Below are 23357 nucleotides of genomic sequence, written 5' to 3'. Positions count from 1 at the left end.
TAATGAGTTTTCATGTTCAATTGTGAAGTTTGAATGTTATTTAAATAGATAATGAAATAATAAAGTTATGATTTACATTTATTATATAAAAAATAAAGCAATAATAAAAAAATCAATTTATTATAGATAAATTATCAAATTATCAAATATAAATTATTATTAAAAATGGGGGTCACAAAAAAATTATGAAATATTTGGTGGGCGGCGAGTATAAAAAGGTTAAGAACCACTGCCCTAGACCATCACTGACGCGCAATTAACTGATTGCCCCTGGAAGTCGGTTTCTTACAGAAACACAGCTTCCCTGTCATAAAATGTCACGGCACGCCACTGATAAATTCATAACTTAATTATAATAAAATATGAATATTTTAACACAACTCTGATTACTTATACTCAAACTATATTATTTATATTGCAAATTTAAGCAAATGTTTGTAACCCATTGCATTGAGATGGAAGGCAATGAAACACATGAGTTATTTGTTACGGGTGGGTGCCTCCTGAAAAGACTTTTTATGGGAAACTGGCCTCTATTCAGATTTTACACAATAAAAGCCTGGAAAACTTTAGCTGGCTAGCCTTGGTGAGGGGCGAACCCACGACATGGAAAACTGGTCCATGTTTACGTCTCAGATACGTAAAGAAAACTTGACTAAACTGCAGCTGGCTAGCATGGTGAGGTGCGAACCTGCGACCAACAATCAGTGTTCTTATCCACCTATTTTGAATACACTAGTTTAAATAGACAAATATTTTGTCCCTTTTTATCAACAGGAACAATATATTAGTTAGTTACAATAACGGCCATTACCTCTATTAGTTACCTCTAAACAACGGCCATTGTTTGCAGGTCATTTTGTATGCATTCGAGGAGAATACCTGAAAATGGTCCTCATTTACAGGTATAGTCGATATTAGAAGTTTGACTGTATATATATATATATACTGTAAAGTACGCCATTTGTTCACAAAAGAGTTAAATTTTGCGATAATTTATAAAAACTTTAACTACGTTGTATTTTATCTGCAGATCTCGTAGTGTAGTGAGTCATCTTGTAAGTCATTTCCGATTGGAGAGGATATAAATGTAGCACGTTCTCCTTCCCTGCCTTTCAGCAAAGTCTTTAAAACTACTCGAACAGAACAAAATGTCTTTACGTTGGATAATTTTCAGTTGTTTTTTTACATTCTGCATGACAGGTAATTAATTATAATTGCATTTTTAATATATACACTTTATTTTAATTTTATTATAGCAAATAGACTTTATATTTATTTATTCCTAAGTTAAAATTAACACAGTCGAACCTCTGAACGACGGCCACTAAAAGGTGAAGTCGTTCTGAGTTGGTCGTCGTTTGGAGGTTATTTTGTATTCAACGTTTCTGAAAAACTGACTACTGTATAGAGGGGCCGTTTTGACAAGTTCGGCTGTATATTTAAATTTAAATTAATTTTTAAAAAGTAAATGAAGCTTATAGCTGAATATTTTCTTTATATGTATATTAAATTATTATAATTTTACTGCATAAAATATTATTTTTTTATAAAGAAATTGGAGTTAAAAGTTATTTCAAGGTTAATATACGCATATATTTAATATAGTATATCCGTATTAAAGTGTAGTTACCTAACACCAAGAGGATATTCTAATAATGAAGTAATTATGATCTCCTGACATTTTATACAATAAAAAATACATTAAATTCGCCTTTAATTAGTGATTTTTCTTATATTTTTATATTAAAAATAATAATAATTTAATGAAAACTGTAGTATTGTTATGAAACACTAGATTATAGTATAATCTATTCTATAGTGTGATGTTCCTTTAATAAGGACGATAAAACTGGTTTCTTAAAGTAACTAAATTTGCTTCAAAAGATGCATTTTTGTACCTTGGATGGGGTTAAAATTAGATTTATGGGTCGAAAATTAAGGGTTTGGTTTAGTTTATTTGGTTACGACACGCGATCTGCCGACGGGGGTGCCTCCCAGGATAACTTTTATTGTATATTGACCCTTATTTAGGTGTTAAAAACGTGAAGAAAACTCTGAAAACTCCACATGACAAGCCTGTTGGCGAAGCACGAACCCCGCGACCAGTGTTCAGTAGTCGTGGGTTCGCCTTACTTATTGGAAATAACACCAACTAGAAACGTAAGAAGTATGAAGCGGTGATAACATGCAAAAGTAGAGGGTCCTATATTTGGATGCAACTTAGATGACACTTTCTCCACTACGTCCATTTGTAGGACACGTCCTACCAAAAGTAGGACATGCCTTCTTCTCCCTTCATAATGTTTTATCTGTTAAGCTTATTTAAAGCGTAGTTCTTATGGTAAGATTGAGAATGGTGAACTTGCAACTATGCAAACCAGTCATAAATATGGAGCTTGACCTTTTTACAAAATAATCTTCATTGTAAAATAAGTCTCTAATTTAAAATTGTTTACATACAGTATAATTATAACAATCGTAACATAATTAAATTATTTCGGTTTAATTTATGCTTGGTTGAAGGTTAGACACTTTACAAGGACCATTGAATCGTTATGAAATATTTAAAATTTTCTATTTATTTAAATTATTAATTAAAAACTATTCATCTAGAAATTACAACTTACGAAACCCACATAAAGGGAACTATACAGGACATTTCACACAGCCTCGAGCATCTAGACCCCCCCATCTAGACCTACCAGAGAATTTTTGGGCAATTTTTCCATAGAAAATCCTCCAGGAAAGCACACCCACTCGGCAGATCGCCCATAAATTTACAAATTTAAGTCATGTAAAAACATGATTTAAATTGAAGTTTCTTTCAATAAGGAGTGAAAATATCTATTGTTTATTTTTTTATTAATTTTATTCGTGTACTTTATAAACGGAGCTGAGGCCTCACGTTTCTGACTGACGAACATTCCATTTACTCATCAGTGGTATAATATAATATATAAAAACCACTGAATACTGGTCGTGGGTTCGTACCTCATCGACTATGGATCATTGTTTCCATGCTGTTTGAAAATTATGGGTCGTTGAAATGACTCGAATAGACAATAATTCTGGAAGAAATAGCCACGAAATTGAGGATAATTATGGTTTTAAAAACATTTAAGAACACAGAATTATCATTTGTCCTTTCTATACTTATGGTGTTTTGGTTTGGTTCGATGGAGTGAGGCACGCAACACGGCTTTTGGGAGGACCTTCTATAGAAAATTGCCCATATTTAGAATGACCCCTTGTGGCCAGCCCGTTGGGAAGGTGAGAACCCGCGTGTTCACTGGTACAGAATGCCAACAATGCCATATAAATTTAAGTGTATAACAGATAGACAATAAAAATGTATTAATTAATGACTTTTATTGTTTTTTATAGAGCCAACATGGGACACATTAAGAGGTAACGTTTTAATTTTATTATATTATTTAATTTTATATACTATTATATTTTTTTCATTAATTTTTCAATTGAAAAATCACTAGTGACTTGGGGAAGAAATCCTTTAAGTTCCATTAATTTTTCTAAGATGCCTCTAACAATTGGAGACGCTTCAGGAAAGGGATTCAGGAAATTACCCGGAAAATGTTCTGGTAATTAACAATTTTTATAATTTAAACAGAAATTAAACCGAATTTATGAAATTTCAATCGAATGTAATATTTAAATTTAATATTTTCAATAGGTGGAAATTTTTACGGTCATCGTTTTATCAAAGGGCAAGATTCTGCGGTCGTATTGATCTATGATTCTACAGGTTACGTAGCAGGAATACAAACGGGTGTAAGTCACGTTTAATTATAATTTATACGAATAATTAAATATTTATTAGAAATTTTCAATACTCATTAGTTAGAATTTAAGCCTCTTGTAAGGTCTACAATTATTCTCCAATTAATCCCAATTCTAATAATATCCTACCGAGAGGCAGGCCAACACTTTTCTTTACCTTCGCGATTATTCGGCCAGATTTATTATTTTTGTGGAATTTCGTGAAAAATCTTAAAGTTTCATTATGCACATGTCCTCTTGTAGATACCAGCCTATTTCATTAAGCAAATGAACACCGATTATCCGTATTCCAAAATCCCTTCGTTCCAGTTAGACAAAATCGATGACGAAGAAGTTTACTTTTTGACAGCTTATTTTGTGGATCCTCGTAAACTTAATTTTATTTATTTATTGCTAAATATATATTAATAATATAATATCATATATTAATCAATATAAAATTTATAGAAACAATCTGCAGAAGTGAACGATTGCATGAGGAATTCGAAGAAAATATTGGTAATGGTTTATGGTTTCAGAATGGTCTCAATCCAATAGATGCCATAAAGGTTCCTTTATATAAAAAAAATGTTACTGATGAAAAGTGGAGTAAAGGAGGCTGTTTTCGATCAATGGGTAAAATGAATTTTATATTTATTGATTTACTAGAAGTTGTTTTCGGTTTTCACTTGCTTTCTCAATGGGCATACTTTTTGCACATTGGTGAAAACAGTTATCTGTTTTCAATGAGCTCTTTATGCACATTGAGACATACTCGAAAATTTCTTTCTGCCCATGGGGGCTTACGTGATATTTCTTTCTGCCATGGGGGCTTAGTGATGATTTCTTTCAGCAAGAGGTTCTTTTCTCCATGTCCACTATGAGTTCGGTCGGACACACAATAAAGTCGACTGAGTAATGAGGGATGGGGTGACATATTTAGAATAAAATACTCATGAAAAATTTGGCCCCGAATTCGAACCGAGTCTCCATTATTCATTATTATTTGTTAGAATTTCTGCCCACTATTCGGAAAGTAAGCCAGAGGCTCAGTCTTACCGCTATAGTATTTTCAGTTTCGATTCGCTTCAGCTTCCACAATTTATCATAGCATGTGTTATGATTTACCATAAATATCATGGGTTATAATAGAGTAAGTTCATAGGGTAAGATGGAATAACATCTAAAGTGATCATTGTTTGGTATCAGTGAGGATTCGTTTTCAATCACTCATCCATCTTGTTTCCATAAAGCCATCCTCCCATAATTACCGTATAACCCTGCTTGTATATCATTATTTTTTTACATTTTATTTATTTTTCAGGTCAACATTATTGGTATAAACTCTCGGAAGATATGGATTGCAATAAGTTCTTTCCATTCTTTTTGATGTACAACAGAGGAAAATTAACAGGGTTTGGGTTTGCTCTTATTGGAAATTTCCAATTTACTAGTAGATATGAACATCCAAACAAAGATTCATTATCGGTAAGTAAATAAAAATAAAAATAACAATTTGTAACATTTTTATATATAAAATTTTACAAAATATTCACCGTTTTTATAGAGAATTTTGGATCCTGTTCCCATGTGCTTAAACAAAGAATATGATAAGGCTGGAGGATTTACTACTTTACACGTTTACTTCACAGTACTTCCTTGGCATTTGTTTTGCTGAACGACATTCTCTACACAATTATCTCTACTTATCTACTTATCTACTTATCTACAAAAAGTATTGAGTGAGTAAAAAGAATACGGCGTATACCGTATCGTTATGGTGTAATATTTGTGTGTAAATTTTCAAAATTATCTTTTTGGTTAATCTATAATCATATCTTCGATACGCAGTAAGTTGGTTTGAAAATATTCGTTTTTTTCTTTGAAAAATTGCTGTATTACGTACACTTCTTTTCTTTGTTACATTCTGAGAAGAGCAGAGATTTTTGATGTTCCGAACATGTAATGATATAAATAAAGCTTCTTTTAATTGCGACGTCTTTTTGAATGAATGGAGTTAATTAAGAAACGTCTGTAGCGTGTTCCTCTGATTGACACATCACACGGAATTTTTGTAGTACAAGCCAGTCCTCACTTTTGTTGAGCAGTATTAAGCTGTTGAATTGTAAGTGTTTAAAGTGTTTATTAATGATCTTATTTCCGTTGATTCTTCCTCCTAATCAGGTCAATCGTGTCCGAATTATTGTACTTTTTAAAAATTTTGTTTTAATGATAAATTTTTTCTTGTAACTATAGTATTGAAATTTGTGATATTTGACTTTTATACGAATTATCGACGATAAAATTAAAACTTTTATTTGTAGTCAGAAGATCCAGTACTGGCATTTACTGTTTAATACACATTTTAGATATTATACAAACTCTTATGCCAGGATCGTTCCTTCGATGTTTTTGGACCCTGCAAATATGTATTTAACTGTTTTGTTCGATGAAGAGTTCGATTTAAATAAAACGCTTTTCCATTCTGATACACTTTTAAATTTTGTTGTTTCTTTAATAAAGTAATAACACTCGGCAACGAAATCTTACCCGATGAGTACATATGTCAGTAATGTATTTTTCTGTATTTAATGAAAACTTTACGAAAGAATAAAAAATATTTTAAAAATCGCAAACGTAAAATGAAATACAAATTTTATTTTTAACATTTTAAATATATGTAGTTAATACTGATCACTACAAAAGCTTTGAATCAAAATATCTTTTTCTAAAGGGACTCGTTCAACGAATCAACGTCTCCACCGTTAAAAGCTAAACATCTCTAAAATGAGGAGTAAAGCAAGTATTGTTAATTAATAAAACTACAAATGTTTTAATTGCGTTTCTGTTATCATATTTGAAATCTGGATTACTTATATTAAGAAAACTTAATAAAATATTTCTTACCAACATAACAGGGAGAAGATTTAAATTGTTTTTCATTTCAGCTTCAAACGCCGGATCCATACACTTTATAAATTTCATATATTCCTAAAATATACATTATATCACTATACTTAACTGTGATAAGTGATTTAAATTATATGTAATTATAACTTACCTCAGTAGATATGCCATTGCATATGTATTCACTCATTTCATCCAGAGTATAGAATTTTTTCACTTGAAGCATGCAATTCTTAAATACATCTAGTCCCTAACAATATTTTAATGTAAACGAATGAAGTTTACTTTAATTAATTTGGATAGAGACCGTTAAAATTTTTAACTTACATATTCGAATTTATTTTCTATGGCACAGAAGCGAAATGCAGCTTGACTTTCAATCTCTGTAATTCGTCTCATATAAATTAATTAAGCTATTTATAAATTTCTACTGCTTAATATACTTACTACAATATACATCCACTAATTTATCTACGAGTTGTCCTTCGGTAAATACTAGAAAGCCTGCAGCAATCATTGCTTTAATAATCATCTTCATGGTTTTCTTCAATATGTCAGACTCGGTAAATTTATTATATGGTACAACAATACTTTATCTATATATATATATACCTTTAATATTATTAGGTTTATAGGTTTATTAATATCGTAAATAAGTTATGATTGTGAAAGAAACAAAGCAGTTTTTATTATTATTTAAATATATTTTCCTACGCTCTAATTAACAATTATATTCATCGATATTAAACTGAATGTTAATGATATGATTTATTATTAGCCAACTAATTAAATTGTTCAAAAATTTATTAATAGTCGTCTCAAACTGAATGCAAATATATTAAAATTAACATATTGTCGATAATTTATGGACGGTTTTTACTAGAGATGAATATGAGTTATTTATTTCCTAAATATTGTGGTTATTTGCGGTTATTATTATTGTCTTATGACTCTGCCTGCGTCTACATATCACTAGTTTTGGATATTCGGGTGCATATATAATTGTGAAAAATTTGATAATTAATTTAATTATTTAGATAGAATTATATATGCTCTTGCGGTTGGTTTCTATAGTATATCGTTTGCTAGTATATATAGTTCGTAGTATATATAGTCGCGGGGAATTAGATACGTGAAAAACCCGACAAACGTCTACATATGAGCGAGTTTTCTACAGAAAATTTTGCCATGAAGTACCGTTACAGCAAATTTCCCAGGTGTTGCATTGTACTATCTTGTCAAGACAATTTAATCCTATCCTATTCTATGACCTTTATCATAAACTGTAAATGTTTTCATCGATTATTTGTCAGATATCTTATATTAAGTATATGTTTTTTTTTTTTACTGTAATATTTTGTTTATTTTTGTTTTTAAAATTTAAACAACAATGAACTGAAATAAGTTATTTTGAAAACACATTTTCTAACAGTATAACCAATGTTTTAAAGAGTAATGTATGAGAAATATGCAGCTAGGTATGTATGAAGACATTAAAAAAGAATCGAACTTAGAAATTTGCATATTAAACTTACAAAATTTAAGCTAACTTCTTATGTTTCTACTAAAATCCTGCGAATTTTTTTATTTACTTCTAGTTTTTCTTTACTTTCTTAGTACTTCTTTTACTTACTTCTATTAGTTTTTTATTTTATTTCTAAAATAAATTGCAGCAAAAGTTCGATCTTAAATCGTTAATTCAGTAAATGAATAATGAAGAAATAAATTAATATTAATTGCATAAAATATATGTCAACTTTAAAATATTAATTAACTATATATCATCACTTATGTAATCAGTTCTCTATGATATGATAAAAGACGTAATGATATGAATAATTTTTAAATATTTCCAAATATTTTTACAAATATTTATATACCGGATGATGTGATGAAAGTAGAACTCGCGCTACTTCTCTCTACTTCTGGTTTCGTTTTATTTGGCATCGGGTGGGCGTGTACTAATTGTAAAATGTATACAAGATCCAGTTATGAAATGCTTAAATTTTCCAGCAAAAAAACATAAAACTGTCTGGACCTATTTTTTATGATATTTTATTTAAAAGAACTTTTTATATTATAAATTATTACGAAATGGAAAAACACTTAATTATGGAAGTAGAGATGGGTTTTATTTTTTAAAAAAACCTATAAGCGAGTAAAATCTTCATTAATTCGCCCCCACTCGAGATATGACGCCAGGCACCTAATCTATCCACATCACTGTCACGGTGGTATGAATAGATAGAAGTCACGTGTCATATCTCGAGTGGTGTCGGACTTAATTAACTTTCACCACCAAAAATTCAATACCAACAATCCTCTAATGCGCAAACCTCCCTGCAAAATTTCAGAAATTTTCCACAAAAAGTACGGGAGTTATTCAGCTTCAAATGAGTGAACAAAATCGTGACCCCACACTTTTTCGTGTTTAGATAAGAGTTAGCAACCTTAGACCGCAGTTGAAGAGGTGTATGCATGGCTGGATTAACTGTTATGGAGAGTAAGCACGTGCTTGTGGCATATAAAGGTAAACTGATACTTTTCCAAGATGACTTCAAACTGAAGAGTTTTTAATAATTACTATTGAGTACATAAATATATTGAACTTGATGTTTAGCTGTAACGATTAAAGATAACTAAGAGAAACAAACTAGAATAAAAAAAATTATCAATTAATTATTATTGGTCTTATGACATTCGGAGTAAAAGACGAAGGGGTGACCGTCGTTTCCCCCTTTTCCAATAGTGTTACGTAACAGTAGTTACTTTATCGATATTACGTAGAAACATATAATTCACATTAAATGAGAGAGAGAAAGACAATTAAGAATTACCAACCAGGCTTATCTCTTATTATCTCAAATTCCTCCGCAATAAAATCACAATTGGTAAAAAAAGAATAAAACACAAGGGAATGACGAAAAACTCCGAGAAAGAGAGAGGAAGAAAAAGCAGAAAGTGAGAGAAAATGTAAGAGAGGAGAGGAAAGTAAGTACAACATCCAGAAAGAGTCAACCTGTAGAAAAGAGAGCCAACATAACAGTAGAGAGCCGCACTAGAGGAGAGTTCAAATCTGGAGAAAATACAGTCAAAATAAGGGAGGAAAAGAATACAGTGCAAACGGGAGAAAAGGACCCGGAGAGAAGAAAGAAGGTCTTTGAACAGAAGACAACTCTTTTCCTGATATGTTGTGTGTTGCGAAGTTCGGCTAGGTATCCAAGGTTTAATAGTATATAAATAGTCTGACTTCCGAGAATAGACTTTGTCTATCCATATACCCGTATATTGTTAGAGACAGACAGACCTTTGTCTTTAATATTAAATTTAAGTAAAAAGTAAGATTAAAATGTTATAATTAGGCCTAAATAAATTAAAAATATGACTAAAAATTACCGCCCGGCATTGTGAATACCTCAAAATAAATAATTGCTCATTTTGTCTTGAAAAGGGATGAGAATGGTTAATTTAGTTGTCAGTAATTATATCCGCATCATTTTCTTCTATTACATATTTATATTTATTAAAAATTCTTTAGTACAAATGAAGAAAACATGATGTTTTGTCTTGTGGATCTCCCTTAAAGTACACTAAGATGAAACAACCCAACGCCCAACTCTTTTTGCACTACAAATTTAGTATCTACAAATTTCCAGAGAATGTTTATGTATTTTCTCGTACTGTAGAGACACCGTCGCCGCCATCAAGATACTACAATAACTACGGAACTGCAGAACTGTAGAATTGAGAATTTAATTGATTTTGAAATTCCTAATAGAAATTTTCGGATTTTTGCGTAGTTTCATCTACAAACTTGTATCTTCTAATTTATTTTCATCAATTAGTTCTATAAAATCGTAGAATAATGACATGAGAATTGCCACCTTTGGACTATCCAGCAATATTTGAATAACTTATTAAAAATAAAGTCTATGATTACCAAAAAATGCTTAATTATAAGAGTCAAAACTCTTATACGTAATTATTTTTCAAATGGTTAAAGTAGATGAAATTTTAATTAATAAATTGTCACAAAATATCAATGTCCCTAAGACAAATGTAGAACATCAGAAACCATATCTGCATGTCATCATTCTGTATGAACTTGTGTGTCTAATGATGGAAATGTTATTTATCTAGCTGGATATACAGTATATGAAAGATTGGTTACCTTTTCTTTTCTTAAATTTTCATCATGTAAAAAGGAATGTAACTGGAAGGTTGAATACATGGTAAGTTTGCAGATGTGATTGACGCTGTTGTGACCTTAATTAACAAAGCTGTAGAGTAAACTATGTCTTTAGGTCTATGTCCATAGCAACAAAAAAGTCAAAGAAACCATACCTCTAAATGTGATCCTTTTCGGACCCTTTCCGAGATATACCCCCGAAATTAGCCTAATGCCTACTTCCAGGCACTATATGGAGTCACGCTGAGTGTTTCGTTAAGTCTATCATGTGTTTAACAGTCAGTACGACACGGTGATCAGACATTCTAACGATATTTATCGACATTTTTTTTTTTTTTTTTCATTTGATAATCATCATTTCCCCTTTCGGGGATCAAAATCATCCTTGTCCCGCAAAGCATCACAAGGAGGACGTTGCATTTATTAAACATAATACATAGCATAACAACAGAGTTTAACTTAAATACATACAGTTAAAAATTTAAAAACTATTTACAACATAATTGTCTTGCCTGACAAATCGGGACCGGTTACTTGACGGTCCAAAGCTCGTTAGAGATGTCTTGATTTCTTTATTAGATTATAGAGCTCTAGTGTCCGATTGCTTGTTTTAAATTGGTGAAGTAAAGAGATTTCCGTTCTTGCTTTCTCGTACTTATAACATTCTAGGAGTAAGTGGTTAATATCTTGGGTTTCCTCGCCGCAGTCGCAGCTATCGCTTCTTCGTTTCCCTATTTTCTTTAGGTAGGCATTAGTATTACCGTGTCCTGTTAGCATTTGACAGGTAATGTGGTCAATTTGGAGCCAGCTTAGGTCTTTTAGCCGCTCTTCTATGCTTGGCAATAGCCAGTAAGTGTGCCTACCCTTCTCTGAGTAGGTCCAGCGATCTTGCCATTCGGTAATAGTCTCTTCTCGGGCTAGTCTCTTAATGCCCGAGATCAGTATCTTGCTTTGAGTCACCACCATACTCTTTTGCTAGAAGGTCAGCGCGCTCATTACCACTAATGCCGACATGGGCTTTTATCCATCTTGCCTTTATGTGGTTGTTGCTTTGATTGATTATTCATTTGATGTAATATGCAGTCATGTTAGTGTCCGTAAATTGTTGAAGAGTGCATAATGCCGATCTGCTGTCGGTGTTCACAATGATGAGGGTGGCAGTTTGGGTTGCCGTTGCCCACTCTATTGCTTTCATTATCGCATATAATTCGGCCTGGTAGACCGAGCAGAGGTTATTAAGCCTGTATTGTTCTGTATGAACCTCCACGCCTTCTTTGATCGCTGTAAAAGCGGCTCCAACACACCCATCTACCTTCGAGCCGTCCGTGAACAGCTCAATCTCCCCTTGTTCCTTCTCCTCTGCAATCTCTATGGCCTTTCGTTCATAAGGCATGGGGAGCATTTCTGCAGTCGGGCTTAGGTCTATGTCCTTTCCTGAGTAATCTCTTCCAGCGATGTTGATATCGAGGCCTCTTCTACAGCGGTATAGGGCCGCTTTCTCTTTGAGTATAAGGTCTATCGGCGGAGTTTTCGCCATTACTTGTAGTGCGTCCGTGGACACAGTATGGTATGCTTTAGTTTGCCGCAATAATGCACACCTTTGAGCCGATCTTAGTTTTCGTTTAATGACTTCTTTTTCGGCCGCTTTATACCAGGCGGCTGCCGCATATGTCAGCTTTGGGATGAACGCCCCTTTGTAGATTATTTCTATTGCTTCGCTATTTAGTCCCCAGTTGGACTTGGCCACTCTGGCGAGGGCGTTAAACATGTTGACGCAGTTGTTTTTCACTGCTTCAGTATGTGGTAGCCAGGTTAACCGGTTATCAAGTATGACCCCAAGATATTGGAGCCGTTTTTCTATTTGAATGGTCTCATCTCCCAACTTTATCATCGGAGGCCTTTTGTAGAGGTCAGGAGTGCGGCCTCTCGAGAATACAATGGCTCTTGTCTTTTTGGCATTAAAGTAGAAGTTTGATGTCTTCGCCTATTTTCTTAACTTTTCCAAGCACATGATTACCTATCCGCTCGAGTTCCCTGCGGGAGTCGGCTCCATAGATTAGAATAGTGTCATCAGCGTAGGCCAGTTCAAGAATCCCTGGCCCTTTATCAATCCTTAGGAACTGGTCGTAGACCAAGTTCCAGAATAGTGGTCCAGAGTTGGAGCCTTGTGGGCATCCTCTATTTAATTCCCTTGTGATTTTCTTGTTATTTGAGCCGTAAGTTATTTTCCTATCGTGAAGGTAGTCTTTGACTATGTAGTAGATGTTCATCGGGCTTTGAGCCTCTCTGAGAGTATGTAGGATAAGAGGCCACCATGCGTGGTCAAATGCCCCTCTAATATCGAGGCTTATTCCGCAACAATACTTATACTTGTTTAGCAACTGATCTATTTCATTCACAGCTTTGCAGATGACATCATCGGTCGACTTGTTGGGAAGGAAGCCATGTTGTTTTGTACTTAGAAATTTATTCCTATTGATATGAGCCATTATCCTTTGACTTATTAAGAAGTCCAAGACTTTTCCGAGAACCGGTAACAGGCTTATCGGCCTGTAGCTCTTTGCCAGTGTTTTATCCTGGTCATTCCCTTTAGGGATTATGACTAGCTTTGCTTCTTTCCAGATTGATGGAAAGAGATGATAGTTTAGACATTGATTATACATCTGTACCATATACTCTGGGTTTACTTCCCAGACTTTGTAAATAATCTCTGCGACGATGCCGTCCAGGCCCGGTGCCTTCCCCGATTTAAGCCTGTAGATGGCGTTTTTCACTTCTTCTGTTGTGAACTCTGGGTCCACGTCGCTCTCATACCGTTCTTCTCCTTTATTTCTTATTACCCTTTGTGTATGCGTGTCAGTATTCCAATCGTCCTTAGGAAAGAATGTATCCATGAGCTTGTAAACTGTGTCTGTAACACTCTCAGTGTACGTACCGCCGTCTTGGATCGATGTTAGAAAGGCCGGGGTCTTAAGTTTCCCCGCACAGGCCTTGTAGATAAAGCCCCATGGCTTGCCTGAGCTTTCAGTGCAAAACTTTCTCCAGGATTGTAGTTTGTGTTTTTTGATGGTGTCTTTATACGTTTTGCTATTATCCAAATACTCTCTTTTCTTAGCCCTGCGTTCGTTCTCATTGCGGGCTCTCTGATATCTCCTTCGTAACCTGTTATTCTTTCTCCTCATTTCTGCTAATTCGTTTGACCACCAAGGCACTGCTTTCTGTCTTTTCTGCTTCTTAGGAATGGCCTCTTCGCAGGCCTTTATGAGTGTTTCATTAAAGGTGGTTATTACGCCTTCCACTTCCATTCTGTCTTTACAGTTCTTTAGATTTGTTGTATTCATTGCCGCTGCTATCTTATTTTTAAAACTCGACCAGTCTGCTTTGTTCATTGCGTAGTGAGCACTTAGTTCTGCATCTTGTGACCAGTCATCTCCACCCACTTCAAAAAATATGTTGCTATGGTCACTTAGACTACACAGCGAAGAGACATGCCAGGACTTGATTTTATTCAGTGCTTTCCCGTTACAAATGGTCAGATCAATCCAGCTCTGGCCAATGGGCGCATCAAAAGTTGGAAGAGAGTCCGGCTGGTTTAAAAGAAAGAGGCTGTTGGCATTGGTAAACTCTATAATTTGATCCGCACGTCCATCGTTGTCTGGGTCTCCCCATAACTCGGAGTGCGCATTAAGGTCTCCGCATATGATTATATGCTTGTTAGAGAAACGTTGTATCAGTTTTTGCAATTTATGCAGTATCGGATTTAATTCCATAGTTATGGGACAATATGCACTGACAAAGAGAAAATTAGTGCTCTTATTTCCGACTTCTAGGCAAGTTATGTACTTATCGCTCTCTTCGGTGTGAAAAACCACCGGGATATTAGGGTCGCTGATGATGGCAGCCGTAGACGGGCAATAGTCCTTATTATAAATAACTTTATACGAGGTGCGTAAACACGCTGGTTCTCCTCTCCGGCAGTACGGCTCTTGAATTATCGCCATATCCACCTTCTCTAACGTCTTGAATAAGGTCGACATACCACTAATCGATCTTTGAACATTGATTTGTACTACTTTGAACGGGCGGTCTTGTTGTTGACTTATGGTATTACTCTCCATAGTCTGTCTTTGCTATGATCATTTTGCGTACCTTTTGGACTAGTGGGCATCGTTTCGAGCAGGCATTGTGATTTGTTTCCCTTAGCTTTTCTCGTTTGCAGTTTACGCAGTCTGCTTTCTCTTTATTCGGGCATTCTTTAAACTTGTGATTATGGCCGCACTGGCTGCATGTGGGCCCTTTTTCTTTACAATCACGGGCTATATGTCCTATTCTACAGCAGTTAAAGCATTGAGTGACAGAGATGTAGTCCTCTGCACCGCACCTGGACCAACCCAGGTTTACTTTTTTCGTCTTCAGGATTAGTCTTCTTATGATTGGGTTCACTTCGATAACCCAATTTGTAGAGTTCTTGTTTTTATTTCCGAACTGGAATTTTATATTCACTTGGCCATTAAATTCTTCTTGTGTGACATTGCTGTTAATGATGTCGTTCTGTTCATAAAGGCATTCTTTGATCTCTTCTTTTGTTATGTCTGTTCCCACGCCATATAACACAACTTTCGGTTTTCGTTTGAACGGTTCTTTGGTCTTTAGTCCTGTCTTCTCCTTAATTACTTGTTTCAACTTCGTCTTCTCTTCGGGTGTGCCGACTTCTATAGCCACCCCCCTCTTCTCAACTTCCGAACGGCTTGTTTGCCTATTCCCATCTGTTTTGGGCTGATATGTTTCTTTAGTATCGATTTAGTTAGTTCGGCATCTTCGTTTTCCTTTTCCGGTTCTACGAGAATAATTTCTTTCTTTGGCTTGGTAGCCTTTTGGGCGGTAACTTGGGCATAACTTGGTCCCGCACTACTCCTAGTTTCTAAAACCTTGTCAATCTTGACTCTTAGTTCGTCTACTGCTGCTTGCAGTGGATCCACCGTTGTTTCGCTCAGCAAGTCTATAATTCTATCGATTTGAGCGCAGACAAAGGCGACGTGTTCTCCCGTCCCAAGTTTGCAGGTGCTATTTTCCACCATGTACGCTTTAACTTCGTCGCGAATCCTCTCCGCGACTTTGACTTTTCCTTCCTCTCTTGAGATTTCCATTTCTCCTTGAGACGACACCTCGTCGTCCGACTCAGAGATGTGTGGCCTCTTGGCCATAGTCCTGATAAGGACTTTGATGTCAAACGTTTGCTAAAAGACGCAGAAGTTGCTCAGTTTCGTCCACTAGGGGTTACTCACGGGCGGTACCACGAGGAGGTGCAACTCTGCTTCCCCGTGGATATGAAACTAAAGCGTCACAAAAGAGCTCGCTAGACTAAAACGCAGGCAAATAATCGCCGAAAACTGTCTAATCGCTCACGAAAAACGCTATCACATCAATGGGGCATCCGCCCGATATTTATCGACAATGAATAAAGAAATATCTGATACCGAACCCTTTACGAGATATTTGCCTTCAAATGCGGAACCCAACAGCGGCAGATCCCATCGCCGCCATGCTTGCAAGCAAGTGATGTTATAGACACGACGATCAGTGCCTATAACAAATAATAAATGCATTAATTTCTACTGACCGAAAACAGTTTTTCCCGTGTACTAGTACTACTACATATTTTCCATGCTCCCCATGTCATCGTGCGCTTCGGTGCTAGCTGTAGCCTGCATCTCAGCGCCCAGGCGGGAACGAGCCCTACACCCTCTAAAATTATGTAACATCAAGTACTCGACGAACAGTCAACTGGGCTACTCGACGGTACCTTCGGACGGACCAAAACGGACCAAATATTTACACTCTGCACCTTCGATAACCACTTAAAACATAAAAAAAGGACAGTTTTGGAAAGGAGTCAAAGTAAATCGACCAAAAGTAGTCGTTGACCTCCTCCTAGAAGAGAGGCTGGTCAATGCTACACTACTTAATTCCAGTCTACTATTAATTAATATGTGTAATCAGTGCTGGATGAATTGTAATATGCACATGATTGAAGTTACTCATCTTAATGTCCGAAAGATTTCATATGACTTGTTTAAATTTAAAAAATATTATAAAAATGCGAGAATAATTGCTTTTGTGTGATAATAAATTGTTTAAATTTTTGCAATAGATTGTATAAACTACTGGAAAGTATATGAAAATCGAGACCAGATGTGGCAGAATGCCCATCTGGTCTCGACTTTCATATGGCTTATGGCAGAATGCAGTGGCGTAGCGTTGGCGTCAGCCGCCCGGAGCGGAGAAAAATTTTGCCGCCCCCTTATTTAGGTATTTTTACAAGATATTATTATTTATTGTGAAATTTTGCCGCTCCCTAAGTGCCGCCCGGGGCGGGCCGCCCCTACCGCCCCCACTACGCTACGCCACTGGCAGAATGCCCCGGATGAACTATATACGGTTTGGAATGGAATTCGTATCATTTCGATTCAAAATTTTCCTCTGAACAGAGTAAGATAGATGACCGACATCACTCTATTGCTAACAGGAAAAGTATGTTGTGCAGGGATAACTAAAAGAATTGAGAACATTGTGACGAAAAGTTGCAGCCCAGCATTATGACAGTGTCATAATAAATAATCGCTCGTTAGAATTAGCTTGGTTTATTTGGTTACGGCAACGTAACACGTGAGCGATATGCTGAGGGGGACGCATTCCAAAAAGACTTTTATGGTAAGCTGCACTTTATTTAAATTTTACTTACGTGAAGAAAACACGGAGAACTTCATGGGGCCTGTCTGTTAGCCTTGCCCGAATCCACAACTAACTAACTACCAGTGTTCGGAGGTTTTACCCACTCGGCTTCTGTAGGACTCTTATTAGAATTAAGAAAATACCGTTCAGAAATAAAGACACCCAAGTTGTTAGATTGGGAAAGTTAAATACTTATAGGCAGTGGTTATATTCGAAATATTTAACAAAGGGTTCGCTAGCAGAAAATTTTTCCCTAACAATCACCGACAAACAAAACGGAAGTTTTGGCTAGAAATAAATACAATACCTTTTCTTGCGATATATCTAATAATCAGTGGCGTATTTGGAACGTAACGAGCCCTGAGCGAAGACCAGGTAACAATAGTATATTAGTGCTCTCGACCTTTTTTTTGGGCAGAAAAACTTACTTTTCACCCCAAATGGCACTGCTGATAATAGACAGATGTCATCGTTTCTCGAAATACAATATCCTTTTTATTTCGCTGTCCATAGCCCGACACGTGTTCCACAACCATCTTGTATTATCTCGCGCGCGTGAGATTGTGGGATCTCTCTTATGACTGGATCTAGTTTCAAGAACTCTCTTGAATCGATCGCGATTAAACCTCGTTTCAGTCGAGATTGAAACGGTCGAGAGAGATCGCACCAAGGAATAGTCCCCGACCTTGTTCACAATCTAGATTGAAATGCTCGGTGCGAACGGGGTATAAGGCTCTAGTTTAGTAGTGTTACAGAGTATAATACGTATATTTTAATATATTTTTTAAAAGAAACAAAACCACTGAGAAATGTTACGTGTGTTTAACAAGGTTCGGAAAACTGAAAATTTTACCAACGGGTTCGGCCGAACCTGTGCGAACTTGCTGAATATCACCACTGCTTATAGGCTATTCATAGGCTTTCACGGGCTTAAACACCTGATTCCAGTAGGCGATTGCTATATGCTATCTATTTCAGTAATTATATAGCTCGCGTATTTCGCGTTATATCATTGTTGCAGTAATTAAGTAAATATATTATAATTTTTAAAAAATTATATTCTTTTATAAAAATTATGTTAAGTTTATTATCTTGTTAACTTTTTTGCCAATAGATGGCGATACGTGTAACTCAGCAAGTCGAATGTAGATAGAAATTAGTTGATTCATAGAAATTCAATGAATATTTTGAAGTGTGATGTACGTCATTATCTAAGTTTGAAGTATCTAAACATAACTGCCAAGTTTTCTAACAATTGGTCGAACGGCCTAGAAATGTATAGCGAACAAACAAACATCATCATTTATATATATAGATTACATTAGAAAATAAAGCACACGAAGTGCATGTTTCAAAAGCAGTTTCAACTGTTATGTCTCCAGTCTCTTAATAAATAAAAGCTTCAAGTTTAAGATAGTTCTGCAACACACCACACACTTCTATCGAGAGTTAAACTTAATAAAAGTAAACACAACACAGCTGGTCAGTAAACAGCAAGCTGATAGTATTATAAATGTGACAAGAGAAATTGGCAAATTTCTCGTGCTTATTTCTGCGATTTTTCTTTTTGTTTCGTTATCGAGTATAGAATAAAAACAAATTACAGCAAAAATAGACGCAATAAAAAAGTTATTTTTATAATAATATTATAAGTATTAAATATTATTATGAAAACATTTCTCGTGGTGCATACTCTCAATTAGAATTAATGCTAATTTTGTAGAAAATATTGTTTATTGTCTTTTATACACCGTATATCTCTATTTAAATATATAGGAAATCAAATGAAATTTATTTCATCTTTTTAAAACAAAAAAAAAAATGTAATAATAATTAAACGAAATTTATTCACAGTAATTAAAGAGATGTGATTACTTATAAGAATAACGTATTATCTGTTTTTTCTTTTTATTCTTAGCAGATATTGATCTCAATACTTTAAAAGCGACGAATCCTATAAGAATTAAACATATGCATCCATCCAAAGGTACACAACGGTTTAGTAAGCAGCAAAAACAACAAAGGAAATTTAGAACACAATTTCTGATATACGGCATGACTATAAAAGGAAGTTGTGCAAAGCACGTAAAGCACGAAATAAAACAGTTTCTGCTTTCATTTGGATAACAGGGAAAACAGAATTGTTGAGACGTGCGACAAACTGCAAATATAAATCATCGTATTATAACTAAAGCAGTATTTTAATTTAAAATGTACGAACGAGACTAACAACACCGGACGAAATCGTTCTTGAATTCGAGCAACAGATCGCAATCTCTTCTACAGTTGCAAAACGTTGGAATCACGCAGGACATCCAACAGGGATCTTCAGAGCACAAGCATTTTCGGCAAAAGTTTTTTATTTTTATTTTCAGACAAGGAAGGAATCCGATTTGAGTCGAGCAGAAATTCACTATTCTCATAACATATTCATTATTATTATTGTTATTTCATAAATAATATATATATATATATATATCATAATCTATTAACTTACTGTTGTTGTAGAGGCAAATCACAACAAACATTATGATGATAACCTTGATGACATCTGGTACAGAAGGAGCTCTTCTGGTGTCTGAAGCATACATACCAGAGAGACTTTCACCTAAATTAAGATATTGAACTTTTACTTTTGCCATAATTTGATGAAAGTCTCGGAAACAATAAAATTTCAACAACGATTTCGAGAAGCTTAATTATTGTTCAATTATGTAATTTTATTAATGCAATTATTACGTACATTTCTCGACATGTTGCAAACATTTGTTCAGTTTTATCGAGTTTCATTCATTTTAATTTATTATTTTCTAAAAACTTATTTGCTTGTTATAACCTATATTTATATCTATATGCTTTAATTTTGTTTCGTTTGTTTAATTTTTTCTAATATTAGATCTTCAAGGTTTATTCTAACACTTGTATGTTTAACAATACAAAAGCTTTAGTGTTTAACACGTCCAAATACTTAAGAAAAACCAAAATTTTTCCATTGACTTAACATAGGGATGATATTTGTGTCCGGCATCTCCAGTTCTATCTATGTCTAATGTTAAAATTCGGCTTTCGTCACGAGACACCATTTTATTACTTCTATTCGTAAACAAGAAAGCCCAATAAGAACAAAAAATCGTTAGAGAAGCTATAGTTATGGATATTGCTGCATTGGAATACGTATTCTCTATCTGCTCTTCACCTGAATTTTCAGTATTAGTTGTTTTCTAACACACAACCGCTACGAAAAAATCATCCACTTCTGCCACTGAAAATTAATTTCAACATGTTAATAACATAATAAATTTACAGATAATTCTATTACATAACTACCCAAATAGTAATCTAAATGAGACAGCTAAAATTATTCCAGCTGACATTACACTGGCTACACCCACCCACGGTTTGTTTCTAATTATTCTGGAATGTCCTAAAATGAAGGGAGTATATAATCACGTAACAAAGTATTTGCACATAAGTACAGTAGGCTCAATAAATTTCGTATTCTTATAAGTCTAACTTATTTTATTTATTACATTTTATCAACAAAATTCCGTGCAAATTCTTCTCTATTTTCAGCGGAGAGTTATTAACAGTTCCCCTGCGGGGGAAGTGTTAACAATGGAAGTGTGAACAATGGAAAATAAGAGAAAGAGACGTGCAAGATTTACGGGCGCTACACATAAAAAGAAAATATGAGAAGCATCACAAAAATTTAAAGAAAAGAATCCTGAGGCAAACAAAAGAGCTGTGAACAGTAGGGAGGGTGAAAGAAGTGTATTCCTTAACAATGGAAGTGTTAAGAATGGAAGTGTTCAGTAACAATGGAAGTGTTAAGAGAAAGCGACATGCAAGATTTATAGGCGCAGGTGCGGTTTTTTTGCAATTTTGCTGGAAAGCGAACATAATTTTAGACCCGTCTAAAAATTCTCTAATTAGTATGGAAACAGAGAAACCTAATTCTTTCATTCTGTGAAAACGGGTAACACTGGCTGTAATGTAATAATCTTAATCTTCGCTATCGTTACTTTTTGCCCGAGCAATGCCAGGCTTATCTACTAGAGAAATATAATTGTAAACATGAAATATGTCACATAACAATACTCAATATGTTGAGTATTATGTGACATATATTGGGTATATGTAATAATGTAATAATGCTTCTAATGTTGACATATATAAATATATTGGGGTGCCTCCGATTAACATTTGGTATAACACGGTGGCAAATGCCCACCAATCGCAGTAAGCATTTAAAAATAATATATTGTTTACACGAGTGTGAACAAAATGGTGTGATTAAATTCGACTAGAACACTATACCATAAGGCTTTCCTTCAATAATTTCTGGACAAAGATAGAACAAAGTCCAGCAAAATTTTTTCGGATTACGATCAAACCGACGGAAAAAATCAACCAATAAAAATTAGGATATTGTATTATACATTACTTACAGTGCAGAGACCGAAATCGATTAACTGTGCTCCTTTCTCGTTATCAAGCAATTAATGCTTATATAACATCAATTTGTGTTTTCTTCGTGTACCATTAATATGTGCAGTTTTGAAAGTGTTAATAAATAATAACATTTTAAATAATAATTCTTTCAGATGTAGAACAAATATTTTCTGTGATAATGATAAAAAGGTAGTTAATTATTTAATTGGATCAACTTTATTAACTTGACGTATTAACTTTTAGGCCAAGGATATTCTGAATAATGCAAAAAATATACTTGTTGAAGACAAAAGCGCTTCTTTTGTATTGTTTTTATGGCCACTCGACTAAAAGAACGACGTCATACCTGAGAACCGGAAATCTCGTCTAACACACAACAAAAGTTTACAGAATGCATTTCTGTAGAATTCTGTAAATTTTCCTCTCTTTTTGGGTTTCTTTTCTTCGAACTGTGACTCCTCTTTTTTAAAAGGTAGACAGTCGGCCGCAGTTCAATCTTATCTAAGAAAGATACAGTATATTCTAGATTAACTAAAGGAGTAACAAAAATCACATCCGAGAAATAAAGAACATTGAAGAGCTCATAATGGAACCTGAAATGGACATTAGAACTGAAGTACACAAAGAACTCTTGAATGAAGAACACCAAAAAACTCGGCGAGATGTGTTTTCTTCTGAAAAAGAGGATTACTGCCGATATCCGCTATTAAACATCTTTTAAAGAAGTGGGAGGATGTCAGAACAACGGTCTTAGAATGGCATCTAAACCAGGTTGAGGTTAACAGGCTTGGGGTCTCTACAATTACAATGCTATTAATTACTTTTGAAAAATCCTGAAGAAGAGAGAAAAGCAATCGACATTACACAGATTCTTTAACCCCTACAAACGGAAAAACATGAGTAATAAAAATGCAAAACTGTGTATATACGTATTTTCCTTATTATGTATAAATAAACGTAGTGAGAAATTATATATATATATATATTTTCATTTTTGGGTATCTCCAGAACGATTTAATCAAATTCTCATAAAAACCTATGATAAATCGATAATCGGTTAACGAACAATTCGGATAGCGAACAAAGTCTTGGAACGGATTATGTTCGATAACCGATCACCCACTGTATCGTTAAATGCGGCGTATTGTTAGCAATTGTTGTAGTTCTTTGTTGTGAAATTTACATTTCGTATTAAAACACGTGATTAAGTATCTGAAATTTCATATCCAGTATGAAAATGAGGTATTTGATGAAATTATATCATTGTGTTAAATATACATTTCTTTTTCATTGCCAT

The 23357-nt window shown here is 34.5% G+C and overlaps 1 protein-coding gene and 1 long non-coding RNA gene across 4 annotated transcripts; one reads left to right on the top strand and one right to left on the bottom strand.

Moving 5' to 3' along the window:
* Positions 1 to 1076: 1076 nt before the first annotated feature.
* On the top strand, positions 1077 to 6269 carry LOC136972601 (uncharacterized). Of its 3 annotated transcripts, none has more exons than XR_010880364.1 (9): positions 1077 to 1203; positions 3388 to 3411; positions 3495 to 3602; positions 3695 to 3792; positions 4045 to 4168; positions 4249 to 4416; positions 5105 to 5268; positions 5348 to 5630; positions 5713 to 6269. XR_010880364.1 is itself a non-coding variant. In XM_067267176.1 (8 exons), exons 1-8 carry the CDS (start codon positions 1152 to 1154, stop codon positions 5456 to 5458), a joined length of 849 nt encoding a protein of 282 aa, XP_067123277.1. In that variant the 5' UTR covers positions 1077 to 1151; the 3' UTR covers positions 5459 to 6269. The 3 variants fall into 3 exon arrangements, 1 of the variants encoding a protein (XP_067123277.1); XR_010880363.1 differs by having other exon boundaries at positions 5348 to 5905; positions 6105 to 6269; XM_067267176.1 differs by having other exon boundaries at positions 5348 to 6269.
* Positions 6270 to 19452: 13183 nt separating this feature from the next.
* On the bottom strand, positions 19453 to 20307 carry LOC136972600 (uncharacterized). The gene is made up of 3 exons (XR_010880362.1): positions 20106 to 20307; positions 19839 to 20021; positions 19453 to 19769 (listed from the first exon to the last, which is right to left on the bottom strand). It is a non-coding gene; the product is annotated as an uncharacterized lncRNA (long non-coding RNA).
* Between the last annotated feature and the right edge of the window lie 3050 nt (positions 20308 to 23357).

Source organism: Centruroides vittatus, unplaced genomic scaffold (genome assembly GCF_030686945.1).
Source record: "Centruroides vittatus isolate TY-2023 unplaced genomic scaffold, ASM3068694v2 contig_298, whole genome shotgun sequence".
In the NCBI taxonomy this organism is placed as follows: Eukaryota; Metazoa; Arthropoda; class Arachnida; order Scorpiones; family Buthidae; genus Centruroides; species Centruroides vittatus.
Note: the sequence above shows the minus strand (reverse complement) of the source record. Positions and strands in the feature narration are given on the sequence as shown.

What these genes read in the sequence shown, in the direction of transcription:
- LOC136972601 (XM_067267176.1), top strand. Translation starts at nt 1,152, where the DNA reads ATGTCTTTACGTTGGATAATTTTCAGTTGTTTTTTTACATTCTGCATG. An exon ending in TTTTACATTCTGCATGACAG is followed by an intron (nt 1,204 to 3,387) that starts GTAATTAATTAT and finishes TGTTTTTTATAG; the next exon opens with AGCCAACATGGGACACATTA. An exon ending in AGCTTATTTTGTGGATCCTC is followed by an intron (nt 4,169 to 4,248) that starts GTAAACTTAATT and finishes TAAAATTTATAG; the next exon opens with AAACAATCTGCAGAAGTGAA.